The following is a 22001-nucleotide window of genomic DNA, read 5'->3' as shown; positions in this document are numbered from 1 at the left end:
TAGGAACCTGACACATACAATGATACCGTCATCCCCCGATCCCTTTATAGCATTACTGTATAATGTCCCAGCATTCCCAGCAGAGTCACCTCTCCAGTCAGCAGCTCAATCATCTTGTAGGTGAGTTCTAGGATCTTCTGGTCATTGATGTCTTCATGTATCAGGAGGTGAGGTGGAAGTCCCGTGATTGGGCTCAGGGGTCTTCCCCATCCCTCAGACACAGGGTCCTGACAGCGCTCACTAGGGGTCTTCTTCACTACTGTGTAATCCTGGTTATGGAGAGACACATTAATAAATCTCACTACAGACATTTCCAGAGTCCTCACCTCTCCAGTTCTGTCCATCTGTTATTCCCATAGATAAGAATGATGTAATGTGACGTCATCAGAGTCTCTCACCTCTCCAGTAAGCCGGAAGAGAATCTCTAGGGTGAGGTGTAATATCCTCTCCGCCATCTTGTCTCTGCCCATATCCATCCTTGATGGGTAATTCAGGAAAATTCTCTTATATAGAAGATCTTCACTGAGAGGATCCGATATTGTACAGACCTGAATGAGAAGATGAGCCAATGTAACATCATAAGAATCCTGTGTAATAATACAATTACTGGAGATAATAAGGGAAACATATGAGGAGATTTATTATTTTACAGTATTTAGTTTTCTTCTTTACATCCACTAATAAATCCTATATATTTTAGGCCACAAACAACAAGCAGTTTCTTCCTCGGAGTCGGCAGCTGAATACGTTTCTCATAGACTCATCTTCCATAACACTAATTCTCGTCTCATTTACCGACCCTGGAATCGGCATTAGCAATACTGCAGGAGATATTCATTACACGTGACAGGAGAAATAACGACTTCATGATGAGGACGACATCTTCATCTTCTACTGCGGCTCTAGAAACATATTTGGCCAGAGTCCGTTACTGACTCCATCACCACCGGCCTCTATATGAAGGTTTCCCGTCTTCCCCGCACTGTAATCTTCTATCACGTTAGATCTCAGGTCTGATTCACACACAGAAGTTTGAGGCTTTAAGAAAAGCATTTTTTATTTCCTCAAACATCGCGGATAGAAATTATCTGATACCAAAGTCTCCATGTACAGTGTTTTCCTTCTCTGGGTATGATGTTTTTTTTTAGCATTTTCCTGTAGGCTTCCATGTATTACATGAAAAACACCCCCCAAAAAACTGGGAATGGCAGTACTGTGGGAACATTACACTGTGGGGGAGCCCCGTTCTATAAGAGTAATACACGTTTCCTTGGTTAATAGTTGGGTCGTTTGTATCCATCAGCAGGAAAAAAAACCAAAACCATCGTGTTAGGTGTCAAGATCCCACCTCTGCACAGGGGGAATCTCGAACCATCTCCGCTGCAGTCTCCCATTCTTCTCCAGCCACAGTGGAGTCTGCTCAGCGGAGACATCAGTCCCAGCGTCTAGCTCAGGCTGATACTGGACAATTGATTACTGCTGCCTTTCCAGCTTCTGCCATTGTAGCCAGTACTGGGCAGCGGCGAGCAGACGTGTTTGGGACTAAGTCCTGCTCTTCCCTTTCTGAGCATGCCCAGGGAAAGATCTCTCGTTGGAGATCAAGGGTCACATGCTTAGATACTGCAGCAAATCCCATTGGTCCTTTAGGAAGGTCCTGAAGGTGTTCTTCTTCTGTGGCTGACTCCCATTGGTCCTTCTGGGAAGGTCCTGTTCTTGCTACAGCTATAAAAGGTTTGCATGGTCGCACGGCCATGCGCTAGTGTACACTTGGAATCGTGTGTGTGTTGATGAGTGCAAGTCGTTCTTTAAAATCCCCTCCCTTGTGTATGACTGTTCGCAAAAGGTGGATACTTGCTGTCTAGCGCCAGACTAAGCTGTCAACATAAAGACACACGATACAGCGTCTATTGCTGTAACCGCGAGTGCGGCGCCGTGCGCTTAAAGAGCGCTTTCCTATCCCAAGTCTGGGTGGTTAGTGGCCTCTGCCAAAGCGGCACAGCATGCACTCTTGTGCTTTAAGTTATATTTTCTGTTACTTTGAAACCCCAGTTGTGGTGTCGAGTGCAAGTGGTCTGAACGTACTCTAATCCTGTGTCTTAGGATAGAGTCCTGAGACTCCTTGCTTGCGCTCTTGGTGCGGTATCGCAGCCCTGTGACGCAACAGGGTTTGCTTCCTTCACACAGGGTGAAGTTACCCCGTGTGTGTATCCACATTGTACCGCCATATAGTCCGTCATTACTCAGCAGCAGGTTCCATCTCTGCACGGTGGACCCCGGGCTGCGAACGCACCTTATACCATCTCTCTTATAATTTGGTGCATTCCGCTAGCCCTAACATTACACTAGCGCCAGGGTCTGGCTAGTAATGACGGACAAACAGCAATCCTTGCTGTACATCCAGCAGCTGGAGGGTAGGTTGGTGGCTCTCGAGCGCACAACCTCAGCTGTGGATGTAACCGCAGTTGCTGTTCAGGCTGCTAGCGTGGCTGCAGCAATCTTGTCCACTGCCACCCCTGTTCCGACTCTATCTCGTGTCCTGCTGCCAGAAAAATTTTCTGGTGATAGTAAGTCTTGTTTGGGTTTCATGAGTCTGTGCTCTATACATCTTGAGTTTCTGTCCTAACGTTTTCCCCACAGAGCGGGCTAGGTGGGATTTATTGTGTCTCTCCTGTCGGACAGGGCGATGGAGTGGGCTACGCTGCCGTGGGAGCGTGGCGATCATGTGGTGCAGAGTGCTTCGTTGTTCCTGAGCACTCTGAAACAGGTCTTTTTAGGACCTCGTGTCACTCATGATACGGCACTCCAACTGTTGGCACTGACTCAGGGCTCATCCTTGGTCAGCCATTTTGCAGTCCACTTTGCACCCTAGCATCTGAGTTGGAGTGGTCGGATAAAGCCATTATTCTGATATTTTGGAAGGGGCTGGCTGACCACATGAAGGACACTCTGGCCTCTAGGGAGATTCCCAGCACACTGGAGGAGTTAATAGCAGTGTCCACTCGTATTGACCTCCGTTTTCACGAGCGTAGGCTAGAGCTAGCCCAGTGTAGGCAGAGGTTTCGGCTGGCTCCCACCTTCGCCAAACCTTTGGAATCACCAGTCCAGGCCTCTGAGTCACATGAAGCCATGGAAGTGTCACGAGCGGGATCTAAGGTCCGGACCGCTCGTGCACTCCAGGTTTGTCATGTTTGCCAGCAGTCAGGACATCTTGCCACCAGATGTCCCCAGCGGTCGAGGAAACGTCAGCGTCTAGTGGTAGTAGGTGGAGGTACACTAGACACGGCGACGTTTGCCTCCAAATTGTCCGTTAAGGAGACAATTACTATAGGCCCATTTTCCCACTCGGTAGAGCTCTGTGTGGATTCTGGGGCGGAGGACAATTTTATGTCATCTGCCTTCGCCCAACGTCACGCAATTCCCCTGGTAATGTTAGCTCAACCAGTGACCGTACGAGTGGTAAATGGGTCGACACTGCCCTCACAGATAACACACCAGACTATCCCATTCACTCTGTCCATGTCGCCATCTCATCAGGAGATTATATCTCTGCTCGTCATTCCTGAGGGAATTGACGAGGTCCTGTTAGGGATGCCTTGGCTACAGTACCATTCTCATATTGAGCGGTCCACAGGCAGAATTTTGGGATGGGGTGAATCTTGTGGGGGTAGATGTCAGAGGGAATGTGTTCAGGTTGCTACTACTGAGGTACCCGCAGATCTATCCTCTCTCCCCAAGCAATATTGGCCCTATGCAGACATGTTCTCCAAAAGAGCTGCGGAGACCCTTCCGCCTCACCGCCCCTATGACTGTCCTATTGACCTCTTGCCTGGTGCTGATCCTCCCCGGGGTCGAGTCTATCCGTTATCTCTCCTGGAGATGGAGGCAATGTCACAGTACATCCAGGAACATCTGGCAAGAGGATTCATTAGGAAGTCAGTGTCACCTGCAGGGGCTGGGTTCTTCTTCGTGCAGAAGAAGAACGGGGAACTACGTCCATGCATAGATTACATGGGTCTTAACTCCATCACCGTTAAGAATAAGTATTCCTTGCCCCTGATATCTGAGCTCTTTGATAGGCTTCGGGCAGCGAGGGTATTTACAAAATTAGATCTGCGGGGTGCTTACAACCTGATTCGCATCCGTGAGGGGGATGAATGGAAGACGGCTTTTAACACCAGGGATGGGCACTATGAATATCTGGTGATGCCCTTCGGGCTCTGTAATGCCCCAGCCGTTTTCCAAGACTTTGTGAACGACATCTTCCGGGATATGCTCTCCTCCTCGGTCGTAGTCTATCAGGATGATATTCTCATCTACTCTCCAGATATTGACTCCCACCGGAGAGATGTTTGCAGAGTCTTCGACCTCTTACGGACAAATTCCCTCTACGCAAAGTTGGAGAAATGTGTGTTTGAGCAGGAGTCCTTACCTTTCCTGGGCTATATTATCTCCGCCCAGGGATTGGATATGGATCCTGCCAAACTACAAGCTGTGATGGACTGGCAGGAACCCCATTCTCTTAAAGCGGTGCAGCGCTTTATGGGGTTCATTAATTACTATTGCCAGATCATTCCACACTTCTCAACCTTGGTAGCTCCCTTGGTTGCCCTCACCAAGAAGGGAGCAAATCCCAAATTGTGGTCTGGGGAGGTCTCCAAGGCCTTTCTCTCCATTAAGTCACACTTCGCTAGCGCTCCCATCCTACGTCGCCCCGATGTAGATAAGTCATTTATAATGGAGGTGGATGCCTCATCTGTTGGTGCTGGAGCAGTCCTTTTCCAAAAGGATGCTCAAGGTCGGAAGCATCCTAGCTTCTTCTTTCCTAAGACCTTCTCACCAGCAGAGAGGAATTATTCCATCGGGGACAGGGAGTTGCTAGCCATGAAGTTGGCCTTCTCGGAGTGGAGACATCTCTTGGAGGAAGCTTGTTTTCCCTTCCAAGTCTTCACAGATCACAAGAATTTGGTGGATCTGCAGACAGCCCAGCGGTTAAACTCTCGCCAGGCAAGATGGTCCTTGTTCTTCTCCCGGTTCCATTTCACCCTCCATTTTCTTTCCGAAGAGAAGAACATTCGTGCTGATGCTCTCTCTCGCTCCGTTGTATCATCTGAGGAGGAGGAAGAGGAGCCTCGGATTTATTGTCCCCACCGAGAGCCTGAGAACTGTGGCCCCGGTTTCGCTCAAGTCTGTGCCTCCGGCCAAGACTTTTGTACCATCCAATCTGCGTCCGGAGGATCTCTCTTGGGCTCACTCGTCCAGGGTGGGTGGACATTTTGGGTCCAAAAGGACATCTGAGCTACTGGAGAGGACATATTGGTGGCCGCATATGGCTCATGACGTCGCAGACTATGTTCGGCCATGTGTCTCTTGCACCAAGAACAAGTCTCCTTGGCAACGGCCAGCTGGGTTGCTTTACCACCTGCCGGTGGCGGACAGGCCCTAGGAGATGGTCGGGATGGACTTTATGGTGGGCTTACCCAAGTCTCGTAGCTGCACCATTATCTGGGTGATCACCGACCATTTTTCTAAAATGGTGCACTTGGTGCCTCTTCCACGGCTACCTTCTGCACGGGCTCTGGCAGCGTTGTTCATCAAGCATATCTTTCACCTACACGGTATGCCGGACAAAATTGTCAGTGACCGGGGTCCCCAGTTTGCGTCTCGATTCTGGAGAGAGCTTTGTCGTCTACTCAGTATTAAGTTGAATCTCTGCTCGGTATATCATCCCGAGACGAATGGGTTGGTTGAGAGGGCCAACCAGACCCTGGTCACATATTTACAACATTTTGTTTCTGCCAGGCAGGATGACTGGGCATTCTTGCTACTGTGGGCAGAGTTTGCGCTTAACAACGCTGTAGCCGACTCCACCGGTCAGAATCCATTCCTTCTAAATTACGGCCAGCATCCGCGTGTCCCTGTGCCCATGCCCATGTCTTCCGCTGACTCCAGGGTGGCAGACTGGGCTGTGGAGGCACGGGACATTTGGGACCGCACTCAGGCCTCCAAGGAGAGAATGAGGACCTCCGCCGATGCTCATCGGTGCCCCGCTCCGACCTTTGCTCCTGGCGACTGGGTGTGGCTCTCCGCCGGTATCATCAGGCTGCGAGTTGAGTCCACTAAGTTTGCACCTCGCTACTTGGGTCCCTTCAAGGTCCTCGAATAGCCCTTCCTCCACGCCTGGGTATCACCGATACCTTTCATGTGTCCCTCTTGAAGCCCATATACATGTCCCGGTTTTCCATGTCATCTGCTGGGACATCGGGCTCGTCTACGGACGATTACGAGGTGAACGCTATTTTGGGGTGCAAGGTGGTACGTGGCAAAAAATTCTATTTGGTGGATTTGAAGGGTTATGGCCCAGAGGACAGGTCCTGGGAGCCTGCTGAACACATTCGAGCTCCACAGCTCTTTGCTGCATTCGAGCGTAGCGAGGTCCAAGGAGGGGGGCCCTAGTAGGGGGGGTAATGTTAGGTGTCGAGATACCACCTCTGCACAGGGGGAATCTCAAACCATCTCCGCTGCGGTCTCCCATTCTTCTCCAGCCACAGTGGAGTCTGCTCAGCAGAGACGTCAGTCCCAGCGTCTAGCTCAGGCTCATACTGGACGATTGGTTACTGCTGCCTTTCCAGCTTCTGCCATTGTAGCCAGTACTGGGCAGCGGCGAGCAGATGGGTTTGGGACTAAGTCCTGCTCTTCCCTTTCTGAGCATGCCCAGGTAAAGATCTCTCGTTGGAGATCAAGGGTCACATGCTTAGATACTGCAGCAAATCCCATTGGTCCTTTAGGAAGGTCCTGCAGGTGTTCTTCTTCTGTGGCTGACTCCCATTGGTCCTTCTGGGAAGGTCCTGTTCTTGCTGCAGCTATAAAAGGTTTGCATGGTCGCACGGCCATGCGCTAGTGTACACTTGGAACTGTTTGCGTGTTGATGAGTGCAAGTCGTTCTTTAAAATCCCCTCCCTTGTGTATGACTGTTCGCAAAAGGTGGATACTTGCTGTCTAGCGCCAGACTAAGCCGTCAACATAAAGACACACGATACAGCGTCTATTGCTGTAACCGCCAGTGCGGCGCCGTGCGCTTAAAGAGCGCTTTCCTATCCCAAATCTGGGTGGAATCTGGCCAAAGTGGCACAGCACACACTCTTGTGCTTTAAGTTATATTTTCTGTTAATTTGAAACCCCAGTTGCGGTGTCGAGTGCAAGTGGTCTGAACGTACTCTAATCCTGTGTCTTAGGATAGAGTCCTGAGACTCCTTTCTTGCGCTCTTGGTGCGGTACCGCGGCCCTGTGACGCAACAGGGTTTGCTTCCTTCACACAGGGTGAAGTTAAAGGGAACCTGTCACCCCGTTTTTTCGGTATGAGATAAAAATACTGTTAAATAGGGCCTGAGCTGTGCATTACAATAGTGTAGTTTGTGGACCCCGATTCCCCACCTATGCTGCCGAAATACGTTACCAAAGTAGTCGTTTTCGCCTGTCAATCAGGCTGGTCAGGTCAAAAGGGCGTGTTGTCTTCCCCCAGATTTTGCGTAGTTTTCCGTTGGTGGCGTAGTGGTGTGCGCATGCCCAAGGTCCGGAATCCTCTGCCAGGGTTTTTAAAAGGCGCGCTGTTCCTTATTTCATTGGTGATCGGTGGGCGCGGCCATCTTCCTTTGGCCGCGCGTGCGCAGAAGCGGCGCTCTGCTGGCCGCGGCGCTCTGCTGGCCGCGGCTTCAGGAAAATGGCAGCGGGATGCCGCGCGTGCGCAGATGGATATCGCGGCGGCCATTTTCCTGAAGCCGCGGCCAGCAGAGCGCCGCGGCCAGCAGAGCGCGGCCAAAGGAAGATGGCCGCGCCCACCGATCACCAATGAAATAAGGAACAGCGCGCTCTTTTAAATACCCTGGCAGAGGATTCCGGACCTTGGGCATGCGCACACCACTACGCCACCAACGGAAAACTACGCAAAATCTGGGGGAAGACACCACGCCCTTTTGACCTGACCAGCCTGATTGACAGGCGAAAACGACTACTTTGGTAACGTATTTCGGCAGCATAGGTGGGGAATCGGGGTCCACAAACTACACTATTGTAATGCTCAGCTCAGGCCCTATTTAACAGTATTTTTATCTCATACCGAAAAAACGGGGTGACAGGTTCCCTTTAAGCCGTGTGTGTATCCACATTGTACCGCCATATAGTCCGTCATTACTCAGCAGCAGGTTCCATCTCTGCACGGTGGACCGCGGGCTGCGAGTGCACCTTATACCATCTCTCTTATAATTTGGTGCGTTCCGCTAGCCCAAACACATTGTGATTCTTATAAGGAGACAACACAAAAGCCTGCTAAATATAACGTCTTATAACAACCCCACAATCTGTGACTCCTCAGGGTAAATCGCTCTCTCACCATTGGATTAGAGCTGATACTATGAAGCTAAAGGGACTAAACAGACTTTCTGTCACCTCCATAAAGGGGCACTTTTCCCTGTTTGTCAGAACTGTCCGAGGATTATTAGAGGTGATAGTTTCCCCCAATTAGAAGGGACACCTGTGGATATTGGGGTCTTTACCTGCTACAGTTTTGATGTGGAACCTCCCCCACATAGAGAATAACAGAGCCTCCAGCACTGACCTCCACCCGCAGAGCTGCACTCCACATAGAGAATAATGGAGCCTCCAGCACCGACCTCCACCCGCAGAGCCGCACTCCACATAGAGAATAATGGAGCCTCCAGCACCGACCTCCACCCTCAGAGCCGCACTCCACATAGAGAATAATGGGGCCTCCAGCACCGACCTCCACCCGCAGAGCCGCACTCCACATAGAGAATAATGGAGCCTCCAGCACCGACCTCCACCCTCAGAGCCGCACTCCACATACAGAATAATGGAGCCTCCAGCACCGACCTCCACCCGCAGAGCCGCAGTCCTCATAGAGAATAATGGAGCCTCCAGCACCGACCTCCACCCGCAGAGCCGCACTCCACATAGAGAATAATGGGGCCTCCAGCACCGACCTCCACCTGTAGAGCCGCACTCCAAATAGAGAATAATGGAGCCTCCAGCACCGACCTCCACCCGCAGAGCCGCACTCCACATACAGAATAATGGAGCCTCCAGCACCGACCTCCACCCGCAGAGCCGCAGTCCTCATAGAGAATAATGGGGCCTCCAGCACCGACCTCCACTCGCAGAGCCGCACTCCACACAGAGAATAATGGAGCCTCCAGCACTGACCTCCACCTGCAGAGCCGCACTCCACATAGAGAATAATGGAGCCTCCAGCACCGACCTCCACCCGCAGAGCCGCACTCCACAGAGAATAATGGAGCCTCCAGCACCGACCTCCACCCGCAGAGCCGCACTCCACAGAGAATAATGGAGCCTCCAGCACCGACCTCCACCCGCAGAGCCGCACTCCACAGAGAATAATGGAGCCTCCAGCACCGACCTCCACCCGCAGAGCCGCACTCCACATAGAGAATAATGGGGCCTCCAGCACCTACCTCCACCCGCAGAGCCGCACTCCACATAGAGAATAATGGAGCCTCCAGCACCGACCTCCACCCGCAGAGCCGCACTCCACATAGAGAATAATGGAGCCTCCAGCACCGACCTCCACCCGCAGAGCCGCACTCCACATAGAGAATAATGGGGCCTCCAGCACTGACCTCCACCCGCAGAGCCGCACACCACACAGAGAAGAATGGGGCCTCCAGCACCGACCTCCACACACAGAGCCGCACTCCACATAGAGAATAATGGAGCCCCCAGCACCGACCTCCACACACAGAGCCGCACTCCACAGAGAATAATGGAGCCTCCAGCACCGACCTCCACCCGCAGAGCCGCACTCCACAGAGAATAATGGAGCCTCCAGCACCGACCTCCACCCGCAGAGCCGCACTCCACAGAGAATAATGGAGGCTCCAGCACCGACCTCCACCCGCAGAGCCGCACTCCACATAGAGAATAATGGGGCCTCCAGCACCTACCTCCACCCGCAGAGCCGCACTCCACATAGAGAATAATGGAGCCTCCAGCACCGACCTCCACCCGCAGAGCCGCACTCCACATAGAGAATAATGGAGCCTCCAGCACTGACCTCCACCTGCAGAGCCGCACTCCACATAGAGAATAATGGAGCCTCCAGCACCGACCTCCACCCGCAGAGCCGCACTCCACAGAGAATAATGGAGCCTCCAGCACCGACCTCCACCCGCAGAGCCGCACTCCACAGAGAATAATGGAGCCTCCAGCACCGACCTCCACCCGCAGAGCCGCACTCCACAGAGAATAATGGAGCCTCCAGCACCGACCTCCACCCGCAGAGCCGCACTCCACATAGAGAATAATGGGGCCTCCAGCACCTACCTCCACCCGCAGAGCCGCACTCCACATAGAGAATAATGGAGCCTCCAGCACCGACCTCCACCCGCAGAGCCGCACTCCACATAGAGAATAATGGAGCCTCCAGCACCGACCTCCACCCGCAGAGCCGCACTCCACATAGAGAATAATGGGGCCTCCAGCACCAACCTCCACCCGCAGAGCCGCACTCCACATAGAGAATAATGGAGCCACCAGCACCGACCTCCACCCGCAGAGCCGCACTCCACATAGAGAATAATGGAGCCTCCGGCACCGACCTCCACCCGCAGAGCCGCACTCCACATAGAGAATAATGGGGCCTCCAGCACTGACCTCCACCCGCAGAGCCGCACACCACACAGAGAAGAATGGGGCCTCCAGCACCGACCTCCACCCGCAGAGCCGCACTCCACATAGAGAATAATGGAGCCCCCAGCACCGACCTCCACACACAGAGCCGCACTCCACATAGAGAATAATGGAGCCTCCAGCACCGACCTCCACCCGCAGAGCCGCACTCCACATAGAGAATAATGGAGCCTCCAGCACCGACCTCCACCCGCAGAGCCGCACTCCACATAGAGAATAATGGAGCCTCCAGCACCGACCTCCACCCGCAGAGACGCACTCCACATAGAGAATAATGGAGCCTCCAGCACCGACCTCCACCCGCAGAGCCGCACTCCACATAGAGAATAATGGAGCCTCCAGCACCGACCTCCACCCGCAGAGCCGCACTCCACATAGAGAATAATGGGGCCTCCAGCACCGACCTCCACCCGCAGAGCCGCACTCCACATAGAGAATAATGGGGCCTCCAGCACTGACCTCCACCCGCAGAGCCGCACACCACACAGAGAAGAATGGGGCCTCCAGCACCGACCTCCACCCGTAGAGCCGCACTCCACATAGAGAATAATGGAGCCCCCAGCACCGACCTCCACACACAGAGCCGCACTCCACATAGAGAATAATGGAGCCTCCAGCACCGACCTCCACCCGCAGAGCCACACTCCACATGGAGAATAATGGGGCCTCCAGCACCGACCTCCACCCGCAGAGCCGCACTCCACATAGAGAATAATGGGGCCTCCAGCACCGACCTCCACCCGCAGAGCCGCACTCCACATAGAGAATAATGGGGCCTCCAGCACCGACCTCCACCCGCAGAGCCACACTCCACATGGAGAATAATGGGGCCTCCAGCACCGACCTCCACCCGCAGAGCCGCACTCCACATAGAGAATAATGGGGCCTCCAGCACCGACCTCCACCCGCAGAGCCGCACTCCACATAGAGAATAATGGAGCCTCCAGCACCGAATTCCACAGAGAAAATAGGGCAGCACGGTGGCGCAGTGGATAGCACTGCAGCCTTGCAGCGCTGGAGTCCTGGGTTCTAATCCCACCTTAGACAACATCTGCAAGGAGTTTGTATGTTCTCCCCGTGTTTGCGTGGGTTTCCTCCCACATTCCAAAGATATACTGATAGGGAATTTAGATTATGAGCCTCATCGGGGACAGTGATGATAATGTCTGCAGAACTGTAAACCGCTGCGGAATATGTTAGCGCTATATAAAAATAAAGATTATTATTAGAGAATAATGGAGCCTCCAGCACCGACCTCCACCCGCAGAGCCGCACTTCACATATATGACTTTTCTGTGTGCACAGGACCTGTGATGAGGTCACAGGAGGGGAGGAGTCAGCGGTCACATGATCAGGGGCCTCAGTGTATGCAGGACTCTGCTGTGCTGGTTGTCATGGTGCTGGATGAGGGGAAGTTTATGTGTGGGGTCAGGAGGGGTTTACAGTGTGGATGTGGCAGAGCCGTGTGTGTATGAGGTGTACGGAAAGGTGCTGTGTGTGTACGGAGCATGTGTACAAAGTGTATGTAGCGGAGCAGCATGTGTACGAGGCACAGAGCAGAGCTTTTTGTACGGAGTGGAGCTGTGTGTATGGAGCGGAGCCGTGATGCAAAAAATACAGGTACTAACAATACAAAGGTGACTTCAATCCCCCAACTATTAGTACACTTTCTACTGTACCAGGGCAAGTGGGAAGAGCGAGCAAATTGCCAGAATCGGAATCTGGGGTGGCTGAGGGCTGATGTTTTTAGGGGCCAATATCCAGCTGTGAGTGGAGGATAGTAATAACCTGGGAAACTCTATGGGTAGTAACCCCTTCCCAGGCTATAAACATTTGCCCTCAGCTGTCCGCTTTCTCTCTGCTGGTTATGAAAATTATGCGAGTGCCCACGCCATTTTGTGGAGACATTGGGGGGGGGGCATTGGCGGGCACACAGGTTCGCTAGACAGAGCTGCATGGACCATTCATCGTCCCACCAAATACCGCTCCCCATTTACCGTGGGTGTAACGCTACTCAGACAACACAGAGTGAGGGTAAAACAGTGTGGCAAAGCTTTACTGAACCACAACACAGGCAGATAACACGTAGAACAGGTTTCTGCCCATACGAAGACTTAGGCAGCACCTGTCAGTCACTGCCGTGGGCAGAGAAGTGGCTGGGGACCCGCCTATCTGACTAGTCTACAGCACCGCTCTGTCCCGGATGCTAATGTAGTATGTTTCTCTTTGAAATGCCGCAGTGTCATCCCTTTCTTCTACTTTTAAGATGTCTCTGCAGGCATCACTACATGGCCTTCCATCCCTCACACACCATCTTACTCACTGCTCCCAGTCATGTTGTGTTCTGTCTGTTGCCAGTTCCATATTCTGTGCCTCTGCATGCTTCCTGGCTGTGTGCATAGGGGGGGTGGGGCCAGAACTCTCTGGTTCTTATGGAATCAGGGTGCACCTGTCTAATGTGTTCCTGACCAATTACCAAGAGGCCTCCAGTGTTTATGGCAGCTCCACCCTGTGGACTGCGCCTGTGCAATGTCTAAACTCAGTTATTGTCTTGCTTCTGAGTTGCCAGGCCTTGCTCTGTGTTCCTCCTTCTCTGGAGGTTCTACTCCTAGCTTTGCCTTGATCTTGTCTGTTTGCCCTTCAGGAGGCTTTATATCCTTGTCTCAGTGTTTCTGCTCTAGCCTTGTCTTGATCTTGTTGTCCGCCCTCCAGGAGGCAGAATATCCTGTGCCCTGTGTCTTTGTTCTTGTACCTTGTCTTGTTCCATTACCTTGTCTGAACTTTGTCCTACCTCTGTCTCCTTGTCTGTGGCTTCTTTCCCTGCTGTGTCTTTCCTTGCGTCCTTTGCTTATGCGCCGCACTCTTGTGGCTCTGCCTGTGCACCGCTCTCTTGCAGCTTTACCTCTGCTCCGCACTCCTGCGGTTCTGCTCCGTTCTACTCTTCTCCGCTCCTGTTGCTGCAGGAATCTCTTGCTGCAGCTCCTCTCCGCATTCCTCGCGGTTCCGTTCTGCTTAGCTTCTGCTGCTGCAGAAATCTCTTGCTGCAGCTCCTCTCCGCATTCCTTGTGGTTCCGCTCTGCTTAGTTTCAGCGGCTGCAGTATTCTCTTGTTGCAGCTCCTCTCCTCATTCGTTGCGGTTCCGCTCTGCTTAACTTTTGTTGCTGCGCTATCTCTTGCTGCTCTACCACAGCCTTGCGGTTCTCTTCCTGTGTGAACAGATCCCAACCTTGTCCTTCATACTCCTTTCCTTCTGGCTTGTTTCCATACCTGCATCTCCTGTGTGAACAGGTCCCTACCTGTTCCTTCATACTTCATTCCTTCCTGCTTGTTTCCTTACCTGTACCTCCTGTGTGAACAGGTCCCAACCTGTTCCTTCATAGACCACACCAACCTGCCCTGTGTCTCAGCCGTGCCTGCCAGCCCTGTGTCTTAGCCGTGCCTGCCAGCCCTGTCTCAGCCGTGCCTGCCAGCCCTGTGTCTCAGCCGTGCCTGCCAGCCCTGTGTCTCAGCCGTGCCTGCCAGCCCTGTGTCTCAGCCGTGCCTGCCAGCCCTGTGTTGTGAAATTGGATTTTGGGCTCCCCCGGTGGCCACTGGTGGAATTGAACTGGTGTGCATCATCCCCTCTGTTCACCTGTTTCCATCAGGATGTGGGAGTCGCTATTTAGCCTTGCTCCTCTGTCACTTCCATGCCGGTCAACATTGTAATCAGAAGCCTTTCTGTGCATGTTCCTGCTGCTAGACAACTCCCAGCTAAGTTGGACTTTAGTCCTCGTTTGTTTTTGCATTTTGTTCCAGTTCACAGCTGTAGTTTCGTTTCTGTGTCTGGAAAGCTCTTGTGATCTGAAATTGCCACTCTGATGTTATGAGTTAATACTAGAGTCTTAAAGTAATTTCAGGATGGTGTTTTGATAGGGTTTTCAGCTGACCATGAAAGTGCCCTTTCTGTCTTCCTGCTATCTAGTAAGCGGACCTCAATTTTGCTAAACCTATTTTCATACTACGTTTGTCATTTCATCTAAAATCACCGCCAATATATGTGGGGGCCTCTGTCTGCCTATCGGGGAAATTTCTCTAGAGGTGAGCCAGGACTATATTTTCCTCTGCCAGGATTAGTTAGTCCTCCGGCCGGCGCTGGGCGTCTAGGGATAAAAAACGTAGGCAACGCTACCCGGCTACTGTTAGTTGTGCGGCAGGTTTAGTTCATGGTCAGTTTAGTTTCCATCCTTCCAAGAGCTAGTTCTTATGTTTGCTGGGCTATGTTCTCTTGCCATTGAGAACCATAACAGCCCTGTGTCTCAGCCGTGCCTGCCAGCCCTGTGTCTCTGCCGTGCCTGACAGCCCTGTGTCTCTGCCGTTCCTGCCCGTCCTGTGTCTCTGCTGTTCCTGCCAGCCCTGTGTCTCTGCCGTTCCTGCCAGTCCTGTGTCTCTGCCAGTCCTGTCTCAGCTGTGCCAACCTACTCATCTGAGTTTCATCCATGCTCATCTGCTAGTCCTGCCTACTGCCCGCACCTGTCCTAGTGTTCCTGTTCTCCAAGTGGGATCAACACCCACAGCCAGACACCACCCTGGAGTAGCACCTGGCAGCTGCCTGCCACACAAGTCTGACCTCACCATCAGAGGCTCCAGAGAAGACCAAGGCAACTGTCATAGTCACGCCCATTCCAGGACAGTCTGGTTCGTGGCACAATGGGGCCACAAACCCCCTTGGCTCACGCCCATCAGTCAGGGCATGAGTGTGACAATGTCTATACTTGTAATATCACTCTGTGGTGGCATTTTGGTGCTTTTATTCCTCAAATTGGTGAATGGTCCCATACCCTTCTCAGCATCATTCTCTTCCAATCATCCTACTAGGGCCCTATAGCTCTAAAGCTCATCCCCCTGTAGACCCAGTCTTTCGCATTCAGCCTGATCATCTTGAGCAAAAAAAAAAATTCCATTTTAATTTCCTGCAGAACAAATTAATGTCCTAAAAGCACCAAAATGCCACCACAGAGTGATATTACAAGTATAGACATCTTCTTAAAATTAGTAGAAAGGGATCTACGCAAAATTTCATATGGCATTACTGAGTCTAATTTAACACCAGGCGAACAGGAGGCACTGTCTGGTCTTAGGAAAAAGAAAGGATTGATTATTAAACCCTCTGATAAGTGGAAGAATGTAGTCATCATGGAAGAGTTGGATTATTTAAAGATGTGTTATACCATCCTTAGAGACTCAAGTACATATGCTCTTGTGCAATCTGATCCCTCTGTGCCTTTCAAAATTGAACTAAGTGGTTTATTGGAGACAGCAAAAACCAAGGGTCTGATCTACAAAAATCAGCTTGATTTCTTAGTAACATAATAGGACTAATCCTATTAAAGGTCGCCCTATTTTATCTGATTCAGAACTGTGGGGTCTATCTTGATGAAATTCTACGCCCATTTGTGCTCGCCCTTCCCTCCTATATTAGAGATACTTCTGATCTTCTCAAAATAGAGGGCATCCATGTTACGGAGGGTTCCTTCTTGGCCTCTATTGATGTTGAGGCCTTGTATAGCAATATCCCACATGAGTTTGGCCTTTTAGCAATTGGACATTTCATAAAATCAAGAGCAATTCAATGTAGGGCTCACAGTCAATTTGTGATGGAGCTTCTCCTACTTACATTGACCCATAATTTTTTCATCTTTGACAGGAAGTACTACCACCAACTCAGGGGCACGGCGATGGGGAGTTCCTGTGCCCCTTCATATACCAATTTGTTAGTGGGCTGGTGGGAGGAAACCGTAGTCTTCAATTATGAACTAAAATGGTGGCATCCCAATATAAGGGTTTGGTACAGATTTATTGACAATATCTTTGTCATCTGGCAGGGCTCTGAAACTAGTTTCTCTGATTTTGTCAATAATCTAAATGATAACAGTATCGGGCTGAAATTCACCTTTGAACTGGACAGAAATGTTCTGCCATTTCTTGATGTACAGATTCAGAGAAATAGAGATGGGTCTATGAACACCAAGATATATTGTAACCCACTAGTACCAACAGTTTGCAAAGATGGGATAGTCACCATCCACAAGCATTGAAGCGTTGTATTCCCCAAGGGTTAATTTTTGAGGCTGAGAAGGAACTGCTCAGACATGGGTGATTTTCTGCAACAATCTGCGGACATGAGAAGGAGATTTATCACTTAAGGCGATCCTAGAAATACCATAGAAAGGGCATTTAATCATGCCTTATCATGTGACAGAAGTACTCTTTTACAAACACATACCAGGTGTCCTTCTAGTAGCTCCAATGTAACTCGGATCATTGGCACCTTTGATTCTCAGAACAGAAGGGTGTTAGACATTTTGAACAGACACTGGGATGTTCTGACGGCCGATCCGCACATAGCGGGGATTGTGGGTCATCGCCCTATGGTGACGTTCAGGAAAGGATGTTCCATAAAAGACAATTTGGTGCATAGTCTGTTTAAAAGATCTGAGACTGAGGGAACCTGGTTGGACCGGAAAACGTGGGGTTTCTTTAAATGTGGTAACTGTGTTAATTGTAAATTTATGAACCCCTGTAAGTTTATAACCAGTTCATCCACGGGAAACAAGTTCTACTTGCGAGACTTCTCCTATGGTAGGTCCATCGGCCTTGTTTATGAAGCTTCTTGTTGTTGCCCCAAAGATTACGTGGGCAAAACCACGAGGGAATTTAGGAGGAGGGTTGGAGAGCACATGGGTTACATCAGGCACAAACGGGATACCCCTTTGGCTAGACATGTAAATGGAGTACACCAGGGCAATACTGGTGACATTGCCTTTAGCATCATCGAAGTGGTCACACCAAACCCACGGGGTGGTAATCTGGATAGATTATTACTCCAGAAGGAGCATGCCTGGATTCATCGGTTAGATTATTTGACCCCTGCGGGTATCGATGAGAATCTTTCCTATGCATGCTTCCTTTGAAGTTAATTAGGTTGGCGTACTTGGTTATTACCTAGTTGTTCTGAATTGAGGATTATAAATATGAATTACTTGCCTTTGCTCAGTTATATCCCCATTCTTGGGGGTCACAAATTGTTGTGAAGATTAATACAGTTATCAATATATTCATAGTAATGTGCACTGTAATATTGTGCTTGTCATGTTTCTCTAATATTAATTATGTGCTTATTTTAAATTTTATTTGCGATCCATAATCAAATAATAATTGTTTATTTATGCTACATTACCCATTTATTGTAGGAAAATCGCGACTTATGTTCCAGCGTGGAACACACCAGACTACAATAGATGATCTATGTCTGGTACCCAGCTCTTCACTTCCGGGATTGGGGGTCCCGCGTCATAGACATGCGCAGTAGGAATCATCTTAAACTGGAAATGCATTTGCGTTCCATGTGGAGCGCACGCTATCTATGCTACTGAAGGAAAACCTAGAGGTTAAACACCAAGTATTTATTTGGCAATGGTTTATACCTGATGATGTATTGGTTGATGCATACCTCTGTTGTTTAGTGAGAGTGCCATGAAGCTTGCTGGGATATCTATATAAGAGGGAGCACTGCTGTTCACCATGCAGCATCGACATATCTGACCTCCTGATGATCCTAATGGTGAAACGCGTAGAGGTCCTTCTGTACATCTAAACCCTAAGTACCCTTTGCTTGCTGCAATCGTATATTGACTTTATCATGATGTCAAAAATGTTTTCATTCAGCAATTATGAATGCCTATATTTTCCGAGATGATGGACCTGCCTTTATATCATGTGATTGAGCCTTTGTTTAAATCATTGTAATTAACACAAGGGACTGTGCAGGATCAGCCACTGTGGAGCAGTGGCTCCAGTTCCGCTGACAAGTAGGGTGCCCACCCATTCTGTCAGGCAGGAATATCAGTAGCAGGGTACATTCTTAATATGCACGTCACTTTAATTGATGTGACATTGATCATTGTTCATAAGCACCTTCCCATATTGTTCCTCTGACTTTGTATATATATATTTTTCCTCGCATGAGGTTCCCTATTCTTCTATTCTCTATGTTTTGATTGTTTGGTGATAGTCTCACTAGCATAGGGTCATCTAGGAGTTACAGGGACAGCCACCGAGGAGCGGGGGTGCCATAATCGTATCTCATTTAGGGTGCCAACCTCCGCTGACAGGCAGAGTTTGAGAAGGGTTGCTGGTGCAGGTTTTGTGTAGAAAGCACGGTTGCTTGTTTTGGAGAATGTCTGTTTTTAAGGAGATTTATTAAAAGGTATATTTTAATCTTTTTTATGGGGTAAACACTTGTGAGCCTATTTTGATTTTTTTTCCCTACCAGTTCATTATTTTTGTATTTGTTACAGTTCAAAGCTCGGAAAGGAAGAAGCGCCATATTGGAGTTCAGATTTTGCTGGACTGGTTTGACTGTTCCAGGTCTCATTAGAAGAGCCCCCGAGGTACCAAACCGGCACAACCCCCCATAAGTGACCCATTTTACAAACTACACCGCTCAATGAATTCATTTAGGGGTGCAGTGATCATATTGACATTACAGATGTGTCACAGAATTGTATACCATTGGGCAGTGAAGAACAAATAATAGCATTTTTCCCACCAAGACTGTGTGTTAACCCCAGATTTTATATTTTCATACTGGGAAATTGGTAAAAATGGCACCAAAATGTGTCCCACAATCTCTGATGAATGTAAAAATACCCTGTATATGGCTGTAGAGTACTGCTTAGCCACATGGCGAGACTCGGGAGGGACAGAGGGCTATTTACCTCCTGAAGCAGTGGATGTTGCTGAGTGAAAATTGTTAGTCTGCTATTGTAGTGCCTAGTATGTTGTCGTCACCAGTATGATATGCCCGGCCCGTGCTTCTGGAAACATGCATCCATAAAACAGTAGGGCTTTCCTCGCTACAGAAATGCCAAACATGTGGACGTCAAATGTGGTTTACAGCGAACCTGTCAGCTGTTTTGGCCGATATAAGATACACGGTCAGGTGATCTCTGAGTATTTGTTAGTGCTCGGAGATTTAGTTTTCATCGCCTCAGCTTCATGACTTATGGCTGCTGGACAGCCAGAACACACGTCGGAATTCCCTAACAAACAGGCATTCCTCACATGTATTCAGCCTGTCTAGCAGCCATAAATCATGCAGCTGCGGCAACGAAAACTAAATCTCCGAGCACTACAAATACTCAGAGACCACCCAAGCATGTTCGGGAAAACCCAAGCAACGAGTATACTCGCTCATCACTAGATACGGCCACTACCTTTCAGGGCTTATCTGCAGCATTCTATAATGTTGTCCCCAATCCAACCTAAAAGATAAGAAAAATAAGTTTTATTATACTTACCTGCAGGGCAGTCTGGTCCGATGGATGTCGCAGGTCCGGGTCCGACGCCTCCCATTGTTTTATGATCGCCGCCCTCCTTGCTTCACAGGCTCCCCGGCATCGCGCTCCTGTGCAGGCTTATGTATCTGCCCTGTTGAGGGCAGAACAAAGTACTGCAGTGCGCAGGTGCCGGGGAAGGTCAGAGAAGCCCAGCGCCTGCACACTGCAGTACTTTTCTCTGCCCTCAGCAGGGCAGATAAATATGCCTGCACAGGAGCGCGATGCCAGGGAGCCATGAAGCAAGCAGGAGGGCTGCGATAATAAAAAGATGGGAGGCGCTGCACCCGGACCTGTGACACCCATCAGACCGGACTGCCCCCCGGGTGAGTATAATAAAACTTAATGTTGTTATCTTTCAGGTTGGACCGGGGCTTATCTACAGCATTATAGAATGCTGTAGATAAGCCTTGAAAGGCGGTGGTCGCATCTTATATCAGCCAAAACAGCTGACAGGTTCGCTTTAAGCACACTGGGGCTCAGAAGAGAAATGGGGGCATTTGGATTTGGAAGTGCAGAATTCAATGGATTTCTTTTGGAGGGTGAAGTGCCACATTGCTGTTCCATAGCCTTTGTACTACCAGTAATGTGGAACCCCCCAATATTTCCGTTAAAACAGATGATGGATCAGAGTGGGGACTTTTTTGTGGATTGAGTTGAAGCTTTTATTGGGAACATTTTATATAACATTTAGGATCACATTTTATGAGGCGCTCTACGCTGAGCATGACAGATGAAACCACCGAGGGATCCATTCACTATAACGAGGCACCAGAGAGTTTCTCTGGACACTGTCTGGCCTTTGTTCAGCAGTGTCCTTCTTTTCAGAAGGGCACAAAACTGTTGCCGACCGCACTTTTCTGCTCACATAAAAAGATGAACACTACTAGATCACAGGTCCTATGGCGTCCACAGTGCCTCCATCTTAATTATAAGGAATCTTCCGCCTGGGGTTCCATCTGAGTCACGTATTTCAGAGAGTTACATGGAAACCCAGTGTAATCCCTCATTGTAGAGCGCAGGAAAAATGTGCACCGAGCCTTACTGTGATCTTTTGGAGGCAGAATGAACAAGGCAACAGCAGGTGAAGAATTAGTTTTATTTATTTTTTACGCCGATACTCGTGATTAGACAACCTTATTTTTTGGGTCTGTATAGTTACAGCAATACCATATTTATATCATTTTCTATGTTTTGGAGCTTTTACACAATAAAAAAAAATTTGCATCACTTTATTCTGAGCAGATTGTTTTTTTTGTGGGGCAAGATTATATTTTCAGTGGTACCATTTTTATTTCCATTCCATTATCGCATTTTATTACACTTTTTTTTACATATATTTATTTATTGGATTAATATTTTTTAATTTTGTTTGTCCTTTATTTGGGGATTTTCAAAAAATGTTTTTACAAATTTTTACTTTTTTATATTGTTACATCATCCTTACACTGACAGATCACTGAACTGATTCTCTGCAATGCTTCTGCAGTGGAGGGCATCAGAACAGTGTCTGACAGGCAGGGAGGAGGCTTGTCAGCTCTTGCTCTTAAAGGACGCTCATAGGCTACCTTCCCTGAAAGATCCTGCGGTCATCTTGCGGCCCGGGGTCACCATTGAGACCATCGGCACAATGCGATCACATCGCATAGTGCTGATGGGAGCAGACAGGAATCTCACTCCCTCTGTGATGCTCCTCAATGTCGCTGTCACTATATACGGCGCATATTGGCAAGCGGTTGAAGGGGTTGGACAACCCCCTTCTCATTCCTCATGTTTAGTCCTGTAAAAATAACACCACTTAAATAAACCTCCCATGCCGGCGTCGTTCCAGTGATGTCGTGCTTGCGTTTGCGGGGCACATGTGAGGTTATTAGTACATTATGTGAGCCATGCACCCAATCAGCGCTG

At 49.7% G+C, this 22001-nt stretch overlaps 1 protein-coding gene across 1 annotated transcript in view; it reads right to left on the bottom strand.

Moving 5' to 3' along the window:
- Positions 1-22001, bottom strand: part of LOC143767730 (uncharacterized) — a 598000-nt gene that overhangs the window by 178612 nt on the left and 397387 nt on the right. Inside the window, exons 2-3 of the mRNA XM_077256221.1 lie at positions 399-548; positions 90-269 (exon numbers count right to left, since the gene is read on the bottom strand). Of these exons, the coding sequence (XP_077112336.1) occupies positions 90-269; positions 399-548 (330 nt within the window). The remainder of the gene's footprint in view (positions 1-89; positions 270-398; positions 549-22001) is intronic.

The sequence above is a fragment of the Ranitomeya variabilis genome, chromosome 4 (genome assembly GCF_051348905.1).
Source record: "Ranitomeya variabilis isolate aRanVar5 chromosome 4, aRanVar5.hap1, whole genome shotgun sequence".
In the NCBI taxonomy this organism is placed as follows: Eukaryota; Metazoa; Chordata; class Amphibia; order Anura; family Dendrobatidae; genus Ranitomeya; species Ranitomeya variabilis.
The sequence above is the reverse complement of the archived record's forward strand: the minus strand, read 5'-3'. Positions and strand labels throughout refer to the sequence as shown.